Raw genomic sequence first — 14,229 nt, forward strand, 5'->3', positions numbered from 1 at the left:
ACTTTCTGTATGGTGGTAAACTACGAACAGTATGAATGAGGTGGTGTTACGAAAATTGAGAAAGTAATCAAGACCCATATATCTCAGATGCACCATATAACCATACCATATAACCATATAACTACAGCATGGAAACAGGCCTGTCCGGCCCTACCAGTCCACGCCGACCATTCTCCCTGACCTAGTCTCATCTACCTGCACTCAGACCATAACCCTCTAATCCCCTCCTATCCATATACCTATCCAATTTACTCTTAAATAATAAAATCGAGCCAGCCTCCACCACTTCCACCGGAAGCCCATTCCATACAGCCACCACCCTCTGAGTAAAAAAGTTCCCCCTCATGTTACCCCTAAACCTTTGTCCCTCAATTCTGAAGCTATGTCCCCTTGTTGGAATCTTCCCCACTCTCAAAGGGAAAAGCCTACCCACGTCAACTCTGTCCGTCCCTCTCAAAATTTTAAAAACCTCTATCAAGTCCCCCCTCAACCTTCTACGCTCCAAAGAATAAAGACCCAACCTGTTCAACCTCTCTCTGTAGCCTAAGTGCTGAAACCCAGGCAACATTCTAGTAAATCTCCTCTGTACCCTCTCCATTTTGTCGACATCCTTCCTATAATTTGGCGACCAGAACTGCACACCATACTCCAGATTCGGCCTCACCAATGCCCTGTACAATTTTAACATTACATCCCAACTTCTATACTCGATGCTCTGATTTATAAAGGCAAGCATACCAAACGCCTTCTTCACCACCCTATCCACATGAGATTCCACCTTCAGGGAACAATGCACAGTTATTCCCAGATCCCTCTGTTCCACTGCATTCCTCAATTCCCTACCATTTACCCTGTACGTCCTATTTTGATTTGTCCTACCAAAATGCAGCACCTCACACTTATCAGCATTAAACTCCATCTGCCATCTTTCAGCCCACCCTTCCAAAAGGCCCAAGTCTCTCTGTAGACTTTGAAAATCTACCTCACTATCAACTACTCCACCTATCTTAGTATCATCTGCATATTTACTAATCCAATTTGCCACACCATCATCCAGATCATTAATGTAAATGACAAACAACAGTGGACCCAACACAGATCCTTGGGGTACTCCACTAGACACTGGCCTCCAACCTGACATACAATTGTCAACCGTTACCCTCTGGTATCTCCCATTCAGCCATTGTTGAATCCATCTTGCAACCTCACTATTAACCCAACGATTTAACCTTCTTAATCAACCTTCCATGTGGAACCTTGTCAAATGCCTTACTGAAGTCCATATAGACAACATCCACAGCCTTGCCCTTATCAATTTCCCTGGTAACCTCTTCAAAAAATTCAAGAAGATTAGTCAAACATGACCTTCCAGGCACAAATCCACGTTGACTGTTTCTAATCAGGCCTTGATTATCCAAATAATTATATATATTGTCCCTAAGTATCTTTTCCATTAATTTTCCCACCACAGACGTCAAACTAATAGGTCTATAATTGCTAGGTTTACTTTTAGAACCTTTTTTAAACAAGGGCACAACATGCGCAATGCGCCAATCTTCCGGCACCATCCCCGTTTCTAATGACGTTTGAAATATTTCCGTCATAGCCCCTGCTATTTCTGCACTAACTTCCCTCAATGTCCTAGGGAATATCCTATCAGGACCTGGAGACTTATCCACTTTTATATTTTTCAAAAGTGTCCGTACCTCCTCTTCTTTAATCCTCCTAATTTCCATCACTACTCTACTTGTTTCGCTTACCTCACATAATTCAATATCCTTCTCCTCGGTAAATACCGAAGAAAAGAAATTGTTTAATATCTCCCCCATTTCTTCCGGCTCAGCACATAGCTGACCACTCTGACTCTCTAATGGACCAATTTTATCCCTCACTATCCTTTTGCTATTGACATATCTGTAGAACCCCTTGGGGTTTACTTTTACATTACTTGCCAAAGCAGCCTCATATCTTTTTTTCGCTTTTCTAATTTCCTTTTTAAGATTCCTTTTACATTCTTTATATTCCTCAAGAACCTCATTTACTCCCTGCCGCTTATATTTATTGTATATCTCCCTCTTTTTCCGAACCAAGTGTCCAATTTCCCTGGAAAACCACGGCTCTTTCAAATTATTATTCTTTCCTTTCCCCCGAACAGGGACATAAAGACTCTGTACTCTCAAAATTTCACCTTTAAATATCCTCCATTTCTCTATTATATCCTTTTCATAAAACAAAAATTTCCATTTCACTCCTTTTAAATCCTTTCTCATCTCCTCAAAATTAGCCTTTCTCCAATCCAAAATCTCAACCCTTGGTCCAGATTTGACCTTCTCCATAATGATATTGAAACTAATGGCATTGTGATCACTAGACCCAAAGTGCTCCTCAACACATACCTCCGTCACCTGACCCATCTCATTTCCTAACAGGAGGTCCAACACTGCCCCTTCTCTAGTAGGCACCTCTACGTATTGCTGCAAAAAACTATCCTGCACACATTTTACAAACTCCAAACCATCCAGCCCTTTAACAGAATGTGATTCCCAGTCTATATACGGAAAATTGAAATCACCCACAATCACTACTCTGTGCTTACTACTAATATCTGCTATCTCCTTACATATTTGCTCTTCCAATTCTCGTTCCCTATTTGGCGGTCTATAATACACCCCTATAAGTGTTGCTAAACCTTTCTCATTTCTGAGTTCCACCCAAACAGCCTCCCTAATCGAGCCTTCTAGTCTGTCCTGCCAAAGCACTGCTGTGATATCCTCCCTGACAAGCAATGCCACACCCCCACCTCTTGCCCCTCAGATTCTATCACATCTGAAACAATGAAATCCTGGAATATTTCATTGCCAATCGCAACCCTCCTGCAACCATGTTTCACTGATCGCCACAACATCATACTTCCAGATGTCAATCCAGGCTCTAAGCTCATCCACCTTTCTTACAATGCTCCTAGCATTAAAATATACACATTTAAGGGACCCATCATTTCTTATTCTCAGTTTATTTCTTTTCCCTTCTTTCTCTCCTACATATTGGGTCTGAGTGTTTCCCTTTTCTGCCTCCTGCCTCACACACTGCCTGTTAGCTATCTGTGTTTGAGTCCCTCCCCCAACCGTACTAGTTTAAAGTCTCCGCAATTATTTTAGCAAATCTCCCCGCCAGGATATTGGTTCCCCTCAGGTTCAGATGCAACCCGTCCTTTTTGTACAGGTCATACTTCCCCCAGAAGAGGTCCTAATGATCCAGAAACTTGAAACCCTGCTCCCTGCACCAGTTCCTCAGCCACGTATTTATCCTCCACCTCACTCCATTCCTATTCTCACTATCGCGCGGCACAGGCAGTAAGCCTGAGATTATTGCTTTGGAAGTCCTTTTTTTTTTAATAGTTAATGGGTGTAACCGAAAGATTACTTTGATTACAACAACGTAATCAATCGTATGTCTGCCATATGATTGAATGCATTCAGCAAAATGACTGATTCTTGGGTGGTGAAGGTTGAATGAAAGAGAAGGGCAGATAATGTAATCTGTGTTGTTGTTCATAAGGACAATGACTCCAGCATTGGGAAATTACAGGTGCAACTCGGTTTCATTTTGAGACACTAAAATGGACACATTTAACTGTTTAATTCTGTCTCCATTTTCACTCATTTGCTTTATATACACCTTGTCTGCTCTTAAATACACTGATTAATGTAATCAGAAACATTATTCTGATGTTTCACATAAGCTGTCGTTTTACTTTGTCTTGCTCCATCACAATAATCTATTCAGTTTTATCTTCTAGGTGCCCATGAAATTCCTCCCTACGCAATGTTACTCAGGAGTTGCTTATTTGATTTGAAAATAATTTTATCTGTTTATTTTTTTCAATTTATATTCTGTAAGAGCAATTATTACTCTGCATGTGATTTTTTTTTAGAAGAGAGTTGTGGATTCTGTTAGTGCGGATTTCTGTTATCCATAATATAGAGGTTGCCTGTAGATAAATGACTGATTCTAATTGTCGTTTGTAGCAAGTAGTAAGTTTGTGTTCTCTTGTGATGTCTTTTTGAACAGCAGTGACTCAAATAGTTGAAAGGAAAATATTTTGTAAACATACTAGTGCAAGAATGACAGGAATATTGCTGAGGAACATAAAATCTTGTGTGCCAAAAAACCTCCCCTTTTGTGATTTGCATATCGATTGGAAAAGTATTAATTTTCAATACACGTTCTTACTTTCACTTAGCCTGTGGCACAAATTATGGAAGTAAGAAAAATTGAGAGTTATATTTTAATGCAGAAATGGGAGAGGATTCCAAATTCCTAGATTGTTTAGCCATTTTTTAATTGGCCATTCAATCAAACATTTACCACATTGGACAAAGTGATCAAAAGCAGATCTCCCTGATTCTCTTGTTTCTCTTTCCCTGGATCAATACTTGTGTTAAGTATTCAGTCATTAATTAATGGACCTGAATTGTGGTCACTAGCACCTATTCTTCCCATACTCTGAGCTCTCAAGTAATGATACTAAATGTAAGGCCCAGCTAATTTTGTAGATTTGTATCTTATGCCAATCTAATATTATTTTGCCACCTCATGTTATTTTGCCTACTTTTCCTCATGATTCCCGGCTCGCTTCGATGCTATTGTTTGTGTTCACCCATTCACAAATGAAGCATTAAAATCTTGTGTGCTTGCACATCCTGGAAATAATCCAAAATGATTATTTACACGACCTAATTCAAGACTCAAAAACTCTACAACTAATAAATCTGTGGCAATTTATTTATTGTGTGACTCTTAATATATTGCAGAGTGTACAGTCTCACCCCATGGTCATGCTTTTCGCTCTTATTGCCTTGGAAAAGTTTGCACAAACAAGTAAGTTTTTGATATTGTCTGAATCCATGAGAAAAAAATGTCAGTATAAATATTTTTCCTTTGTTTACATTATTGCATGCTGCATTGTTTCACTGATTGCCGGGGAACATGGATGATTCTTTGTGTATTTCTCTTGCACTAACTGATGCAACTAACAGCATGGTTGAGAAGTGAGAATATTGCGTGTGGCATCATGGTCTCCAATCACTCAATAATGCAACCCACGAGAGTACCAGGAACAAAAGTATCGTTATTTCTCATCCATCGAAAAGACAAAGATTAAAATTGAAGTTCCAAAATATATCTCAAAAAATTCTTATACTGTAGATATATCAACAGAAATATATAACGTATTGTGGCTGAATTCATCCTAGAACAGTTCGACTAGTTAATTAACGAAAGAAATCTAATGAAAGTTTTGACTAACTATTTCCCTCAGCCCTTAATTTTTCCATGTCCTGCATTTGCACTTCAAATCCTTATTGGATATATGAGTGACTACTTAGGGTACCTAATTCCCCCCACCCTCCCCCAACAAATATATTGGCTACCTCATCAAAAACCTCTATCCATTTTGATGTCTTATTTTTTGATCAGCTCTACTGGTTCAGTCAGTCTTGCATTGTGCCATAACAGATGCTGTTTGTGTAGCGTATCAGATTGCAACACTGTTAGTAAAATGTAGATCAGAATTATGCATGGTAATTCCTGTATAATATTTCAGTACAAGTGTAGGAGCCATTTGTGTTTGTACTAGCTGTTTAGCATATTATATTATTTTGTATCTTGCTGTATTATTTTTGGACACTTGGAGGTTGTCGTGAGATCAACACATGTATGGGCATAATGGACTGGGAGGAGCCAGAATTAGGAGTATATCTGGAAATGCTGAGACGGGAGGGTCAGGCACAGAGCAGCTTGGTTAGATATAGTTCTTACCAGACATGCGACGAAAGGAACGTTTGGATAGATACAGATCTGTTTGTATAACTACTTTAATAAATGACTAATTAAACTGAAACGTTTTGAGGATCTCTCTGTTGGGGCTCTGCGTGAAGATCGTTCACTCCTACCCTCTGTGAAGTAAGGCAATCGGAAAGGACTTTATTGGAAAAGGACTGAAGTTGTCATTACAACAAATTCAATACCACTTTTGACTCTTGATCATTGATGACATAAAGTGCAAGACAAAGCTTTGGTATTGAATTTATCCTGGTATAAATGTTCCAGTATAAATATTTGAACTGGTGTAATAGGATTTATTTTGAAGTTGCAAACTATAATTCTTGCATCTGTAATAAAAAATTATATATTTTCACCTGAAAACAATCTCAAATGTAAGTGTTTGAGTAAGTATGTACCAGGAATGAGTACTAAAATAATGCAATTTTAATCATAGGTGAAAATAAATTAACCGTGTCTGAATCGTATATTAGTGATCAGCTACTATTGTTGGAGTCATGGGTAAATCACAGAGATTACCTTAAACGACAAGTTGGCTTCTGTGCACAGTGGAGTCTGGATAATTTATGTAAGTTCATAATTTTTGCTTGATATGCCACTGGGATTGATGTATATTTCAAACATGAATAAATAAAAGTACCCGGTTCCTAGGTGACGTGCCCATTTGCTACATCAAAATAATTCCAATATTAACATGGGGGAGTGATTTTTTAAAAAAGCTATTGTATCAAGAGATTTTGAAATCTGCAGATAGGTATATGAATATAGAATCGGGAGCAGCAATAGCCTTAAAGCCTATTTAGCCATATAAGATCATAATTGAGCTAATCAAAATCTAGGCGTTGCATTCCTGTCCACTTGTGGTAATATTTCATAGTCATATAGTGTTGGAACAGGCCCTTTGGCCCAACTTTCCCATGCCGACCAACATGCCCCATCTATACTAGTCCCACCTTCTGGCATTTGGCCCATATCTCTTTAAACCTATCATATCCCTGTACCTGTTCAAATGTTTTTTAAATGTTATGATAGTACGTGTCTCAACTACCTCCTCTGGCAGTTCGTTCTATACACCCACCACCCTTTGTGTTGCCCCTTGGGTTCATTAAATCTTTTCCCCCAACTTACCTTAAACCTATGTCCTCTGATTCTTGATTCTCCCTTACCCGATCCATTCCTCTTGATTTTGTACACCTCTATAAGATACCCCTTGTCCTTCTTCGCTCCAAGGAGTAGAGTCTCAGCCTACTCAACCTCTCCCTATAACTCAGGCCCTCGATTCCTGGCAAAGTCATGATTAGGAACCTTTTTTTACTTTTGAGCTTTGTAAATAACTATTGGCTTGCAATCGTGCTGCAAACGAGAGGTTTTTTTGGGGGGTTGAATTTTCTCCCCCCCCCCCCCATTCATTTTTACTTGCAGCTGGAGCAACCTTTAATGTGGAAGTACTTTTTATTACCTCAACCTCAAGGCACAAATAAGATGTGACCAACTATGTATTACTAGAGTTAATGGTGGATTTTTGGCACACAAAGTAATCCCAGTGCAGAATTGGTGAGAGTTCTCTCTTGCTGCTAGTCTAAAAGCATGATTGTAGATACTATTGCTCTTAATACCATATGTTCAGCTCATAACTTTTGTTTTTAAATCTAGTTTTGAAATCGAAAAGGCAATTCACTTATGAGAAGGTAAATCTCAGCCACATTAATGCAATGTTGAATAGCAATGATGTTAGTGAATACCTCAAAATATCACCAGATGGACTAGAGGTGAGTATCTCAGGACTGTTTCTGTGAAATTAATGTTACTTAAGTGAATTTTATTTTTTAGACCTTGCATTACAACATTTCAGACAATCTCAGAGCCACGTTACTTTGTTAGGTGGGAAAACAAGTTATGTAATTTTTAAACATGGAATTCAGTCAAAAGGTCCATTATCTGGCTTTTTTTAAAACCCCAGCATTATTACAAGCATTGAGGATTTAGTGTGTTTGTGCTCTTGCAGGCTCGCTGTGATGCATCCTCATTTGAGAGTGTCCGGTGTACTTTCTGTGTGGACTCTGGCGTATGGTACTATGAAGTGACTGTAATTACTTCTGGCGTAATGCAGATTGGTTGGGCAACTAAGGACAGCAAATTTCTTAATCATGTAAGTTGTCAAAAACTTGGTTTAAAAATGAATTATTTTTACATTTCATTGTTTCTTAAATTTTTAGTACAAAGAAATTCCAAAGATGAACTGTAGTGGGACAATTCCTAAAATAGTTTGATTTTAAAAGCTGATAATATGACTGAGAATAGAGTGATATGTTGTTGTACCAGAGAGAAATGCCACAACTAAATCCATTAATGATGAAATCATCAACACATCTTTCAAGAAGAGTTGGTGAATGGCTCTTTGCATTGGTAATCCTCAAATCATTCTTTCTCTATTCTAGGACTTGCATCTGCACAGCCAGAATCTGACCTGGAGCATTTATCTTAATTTAAAACTTTTTTTTCAGCCATTCAAGGCTCATTTGGAGAAAATCCAGTTAATATGACAATTGCTTCGTGTGAACACTTGCATTGAAGGAGTTCATCGAATACTTTAGCGCTGAATTGCCTGCTATTTGATATTAATACATATTTGATTATTGTATTTGATTCAATAGTTCATTAATTTGGGGTAATTGTTTTGCTAACTTAGCTTAGACAGCATCTGTGGAGAGATGATTGAGTTATCAGATCAATGACAATTTGTCAAAACTATTTTAAATGGAATATTTATGATTTGTGTTCCTTTTTTTAAAGGAGGGTTATGGGATTGGCGATGATGAATACTCTTGTGCATATGATGGCTGCCGGCAGCTAATTTGGTACAATGCCAGAAGTGAACCACACATACACCCATGTTGGAAAGAAGGCAAGTTTTGACATTTACTCACCCATCATAACTTTATTGCAGTTTTGAACCTGAGTGCAACAAACAGTGGAGTTTGATGTGCCTCAATGGCTGATGTTAAATGTGAAATATAATCGGTTTGTTTCTTGAAAGCCCAATAATTAACTGAATTATCCAGACACACAAGTGTCTTGAACATGATTCCCGATCTTTGTGTTATGTTGATTACTGGGTAAGGCAGTAAAATGTCATTTGAGGTCTTTCTTGGTGACTGTTATCTAATGCCCGCTGACACACTTTAGTTCCTAGTCCACCATCTTCCTACCGCCACCTTCCTACCATAATTCTCATGTTTCACAGACTTGTTAGTTCACTGTCCCCACATCTGGAGCCTTCAGATTATTGTGCTCCAAATCTACTCACTTGCACCTCCCTGATTTTAATCACTCCCTGGTTAGCATCTGAGCCATCTATTGCTTTGCCTCGGAAATTGTCTCAATGAACCTCTGGTTTATTTTCTGTGCCTTCCTTAAAACCCTTTTAATCCTGCAGGTTCAAAGCTTTGCTGGACGAGCAGATATTTCCAGACTATTTAATTTTTTTGTGTGCTAATTAATGTCTCTTTACATTTAATTCACACTCTGTAAAATGATAAACTTGGGGTTGAATGTAAAGTTTGAGGAGACCACAGAAACAGAGCTAGCTAAGTTTCAAGGAAGGACAGCCAACGTAACCAGGGCGGCACGGTAGCGCAGCGGTAGAGTTGCTGCTTCACAGCGAATGCAGCGCCGGAGACTCAGGTTCGATCCTGACTACGGGTGCTGCACTGTAAGGAGTTTGTACGTTCTCCCCGTGACCTGCGTGGGTTTTCTCCGAGATCTTCGGTTTCCTCCCACACTCCAAAGACGTACAGGTTTGTAGGTTAATTGGCTGGGTAAATGTAAAAATTGTCCCTAGTGGGTGTAGGATAGTGTTAATGTGCGGGGATCGCTGGGCGGCATGGACTTGGAGGGCCGAAAAGGCCTGTTTCCGGCTGTATATATATGATATGATATGAGTTTAAAGAGACTGGTTCCCCAACAAATAGGCAGGGAGCACGACAAACAACACTTGGGAATCGTAGGGAATCAATGGCGCCTTTATAAATGACCTTTTGGGCTGTATATTCCTGTAGCTTCTTGATTGGTAAGGGTGTTAAAAGTTACAGGGTGAAGGCAGGAGAATGGGGTTGAGAGGGAAAGATGGATCAGCCATGATCGAATGGTGGTGCAGACTCGATGGTCTGAATGGCTGAATTCTGCTCCTATGTCGTGTGAACTTATTTGCCTTGCTCATTTCGTTCAATAAAGCCAAATGATGAACCATCACAATTTCGGATGGTGTGCTAGATGCTGCGCCATTTGGATTTCTGAAATCTCGGGTAGCTGATTATCAGAGCTTTACAGTGTGATTTAGTGACACATTTTGTTGAAGTACTTCTAAAATGACTTGCAATATTTCACTATGCTAAAGTTGTGTATATTTGTGTATAAAAATGAAATTGTAATGACCAAGTGGAAGTGACTGACAGGAGGAAAGATGATATCTTAAAGATTCTTGGTAGAACAACTCCACTATTCCTCATGAATTCAGCAATAATGATATCTGCTAACATCGCTGTAACAATCAGGAAGTGAATGTTTATTTGCAGGGGAAGGAAAATGCTATAAACTTAATGAACTAGAGCTCTTTTTGAGTAATATTGAAGGGGAAATACAGGTATATTCAAACAAATCGATGGATTTAAGTGGTGCTGTTGTCATTGCCCTGGTAGGCAGTTGATTTAGTAGTCTGCATGTTTTCAAAATTGTAATGAATTAACTATCCAGCTTAACATAAGACGAGCAGGAATAGGCCATATGAACCATCAAGTTCTCTTTTTCACATCTGTCTTCCTTCCCAATCGTTGTGTCCCGTGTTTGGTCAAGGGTTCGTACCTAGCCCACTTATTTCACTTTTCTCTTCACCTGTAGATATTTTTTGCAATTTTCACAGCTCCTTTGCCATTATTTTTGCTTCATTGTGATTTTGTACTCTATTTTATCAAAGCTGAATATTTTAAACTTCCAGTATTGGTCCTTCTGGTGCCCCCACTAATGGCTGGCAAAGTTTTTTTTTTTTTTTAGATTTAGAGATACAGCGCGGAAACAGGCCCTTCGGCCCACCGAGTCCGCGCCGCCCAGCGATCCCTGCACATTAACACTATCCTACACACACTAGGGACTATTTTTTATTTTTCACATATTACCCAGTCAATTAACCTACATACCTGTATGTTATTGTGAACAACCCAGTCACTGGTGATGATCGGGAAACTGAGGAGGTATTTACTTCACAAAATGCTGGAGTAACTCAGCAGGTCAGGCAGCATCTCAGGAGAGAAGGAACGGGCGATGCTTCGGGTCGAGACCCTTCTTCAGACTGAAGAAACGTCACCAGTTCCTTCTCTCCTGAGATGCTGCCCGACCCGCTGAGCCACTCCAGCATTTTGTGAGGCAGACACCGTCGGTTTGTACCGGCATCTGCAGTTATTTTCTTACGTGACCAGAGGAGGTAGTGGGAGGAAAGTGAAAACCGTGAGCAGGCCCCGTTGAAGTGGGGAGGTTCGAATAAATAAATTGTCAAACTGATGTAGTACAACACAGTGTGGGACATGGGACTAACAAACTGGAGGAATTACCTTACAAAGAAGCACAAAGTTACAGAATTGCAATTATTTACAGAGTTGAAAATGTGAAGTTATTCATATGTGGAAACACAAGGAACTGGATATATAGCAATCTTGAGCAAATATTCAACTGTAGGAGAAATTGACTAGGTCAGGCAGCATCTATGGAGGCAATGGACAGACGATGTTTTGGATCGTGACCCTTCAGAATGGTGAGTCTGGAGAGTGGTCTGGAGCCAAAACATCAGTCCATGCTCTGCAAATCGGAGCTATTATGTGTAGCTGTCTTTGTATAATGTGCCTTAATGTATCAGTTGCATTAGCTTGTTAGCACCCTATGAGTTAACCAAAGTAAATTTAAAAATTCCAAACTTCTCGCTAGTCTTCTGAGACCTCGTCTGTGGCTAGAGTTCTGGTCTTCCACAACTAAAATTCATTTGATTATGTGGCTCAGTATTCAGATATTGGCTGCACATCTCACAATGGAATAGTTGCTATAATTCAACTTCGCAACCACCCCTTAAATAATCCCTTAAAGAAAATGGGAGATTATTTTGTCATTTAACATTTGAACTTGGGTTTATTAAAAATGTGATGTGGATACTTGAGCCTGGTGCGAATGTAATGTTTCTTTATGTAAATATGATAGTGTACTGTAGTATCTAAACAATTAGATTGGTGGAAGGGACCTGACTTGACACATCATCTATCCATTCGCTCCACAGATGCTCTCTGACCTGCTGAACAACTCCAGCCTTTTGTCTTTGGCTCAGTATTTTGTTGTGTTGCTATCACCTAAGAATGCATTTGCTTTTTCCATGCAGGGGACACAATAGGATTTCTCTTGGATTTAAATAAGAAGTTGATGATTTTCTATCTTAATGGAAACCAACTACCCCCAGAAAAGCAAGTCTTTTCGTCTGCCACGTAAGTAGTAGATATTAGAAAGCAGGATTTGAATTGATTCTGATAAAACCCACTAGCCAATGAATGGCAAAACTTGAAAATAAGCTGAAAATGTTCTTCCATGGTTAATATCTTGATGAAAATATTTCCGATAGAAATAAAATGCGATTTTTCAATTCAGTCACTTTAAATTTTCAATTTTTATTCATACATTTTTGATCTTGAGTGATCCTTTGTGTCAGTGTTTTGCTCTAATTTGTATGAGTTGTATAACTGGTTTCCATCTGGTTTTTTTTTAAAGCTGCAATAGTGTAGGGAAATATTTTCAAAATCATTGTGCCCATGAGGCATTTTGTACATTACTTGGTATTCCTGTGTACTAAGCTTGTATTAATTGTAATGCTCAAATAGCAATCCTTTAGAGTTTTTAAAGAAGGGGAGTTATATCATGAGTGCCAGTTAAAATTTGCAGCCCTGTCAATGTTGCATTTGTAAGCAATCAAAAAAATGAATAAAGTAAAATACTATGAATTTCGAGGTCAGTATTGTGGGTGTCAGGGCACGAATAAATATATTAGATGCCTCTTTTCAGTTTTAATAAGCTACTAGACGGGAGTGGACCCGTTGGGTCCAAATCTCTTTGGTGGGCCCGGCAACCCCCATTGGGTGCAAGCCTCTCCTGCGTGCCCAGCAACCCCTGTTGGGTGCACACCTCTCCTGCGTGCCCGGCAACCCTCGTTGGGTGCACACCTCTCCTGCGTGCCCGGCAACCCCCGTTGGGTGCAAGCCTCTCCTGCGTGCCCGGCAACCCCTGTTGGGTGCACACCTCTCCTGCGTGCCCGGCAACCCTCGTTGGGTGCACACCTCTCCTGCGTGCCCGGCAACCCCCGTTGGGTGCACACCTCTCCTGCGTGCCCGGCAACCCCTGTTGGGGCCAAGCCTCTCCTGCGTGCCCGGCAACCCTCGTTGGGTGCAAGCCTCTCCTGCGTGCCCGGCAACCCCTGTTGGGTGCAAGCCTCTCCTGCGTGCCCGGCAACCCCTGTTGGGTGCAAGCCTCTCCTGCGTGCCCGGCAACCCCTGTTGGGGCCAAGCCTCTCCTGCGTGCCCGGCAACCCCTGTTGGGTGCAAGCCCCTCCTGCATGCCCAGCAACCCTCCCCAACTGACGATCCATGGACCCGTTGCTGGCCGGGGAGCGTCCTCTGGGGCCATGGGCGGGCGAGGGGCAACAGGGAAGGGGAGAGGGAGCCACTCACCTTGGCCTCGTGCGGCCAGCGCTGCAGCCAGAGCGAACCTTGATTTATTGAGACCATGGGGGAATGGTGAGTATGGTGGGCCTAAAATTGTCACGCTATCATGTACTGTTTTGGCTGTATTTCAAAAACAAATATAAACACAAATATACAAGATGAGAGTTTTAGTAATATAAAATAATAATAATAATAATATAATTTAGATAGATAGATTGTCCTTTCAACACCCAAGTTTATATATTGCTTGCTTTGTACATTTTTCACTGATTTAATATATATTTTAAAATCTATAGTAAGATAAATTTCTGAATGTGGTTTAGTTTTTTTTCCATTTCCTTAATTGCAGATCGGGCTTTTTTGCTGCTGCTAGTTTCATGTCCTATCAACAGTGCGAGTTTAATTTTGGAGCAAAACCATTTAAGTATCCTCCAAACTTCAAATTAAGCACATTTAATGAATATGCCTCTTTGACTCCAGAAGAGAAAATAATACTTCCAAGGTGAGTACATTCAGTAAGAAGCAAACCAATTGCATTATGTTATATTTTCAAAAAATGTTTTTCTATGACCAATCTGAGCATATATGTATGTGTGGGAGGTGATTAGAAATGTGAATGAATTGCCAGATATTGCATAAT

At 40.0% G+C, this 14,229-nt stretch overlaps 1 protein-coding gene across 1 annotated transcript in view; it reads left to right on the forward strand.

The window, feature by feature from the left end:
• The window catches only part of rspry1 (ring finger and SPRY domain containing 1), a 38,696-nt gene that overhangs the window by 20,942 nt on the left and 3,525 nt on the right, over positions 1–14,229 (forward strand). The window contains 7 exon segments of the mRNA XM_078401525.1: positions 4,815–4,881; positions 6,281–6,412; positions 7,498–7,613; positions 7,850–7,993; positions 8,638–8,749; positions 12,260–12,362; positions 13,939–14,091. Of these exon segments, the coding sequence (XP_078257651.1) occupies positions 4,815–4,881; positions 6,281–6,412; positions 7,498–7,613; positions 7,850–7,993; positions 8,638–8,749; positions 12,260–12,362; positions 13,939–14,091 (827 nt within the window).

This window comes from Rhinoraja longicauda, chromosome 6 (genome assembly GCF_053455715.1).
Source record: "Rhinoraja longicauda isolate Sanriku21f chromosome 6, sRhiLon1.1, whole genome shotgun sequence".
In the NCBI taxonomy this organism is placed as follows: Eukaryota; Metazoa; Chordata; class Chondrichthyes; order Rajiformes; family Arhynchobatidae; genus Rhinoraja; species Rhinoraja longicauda.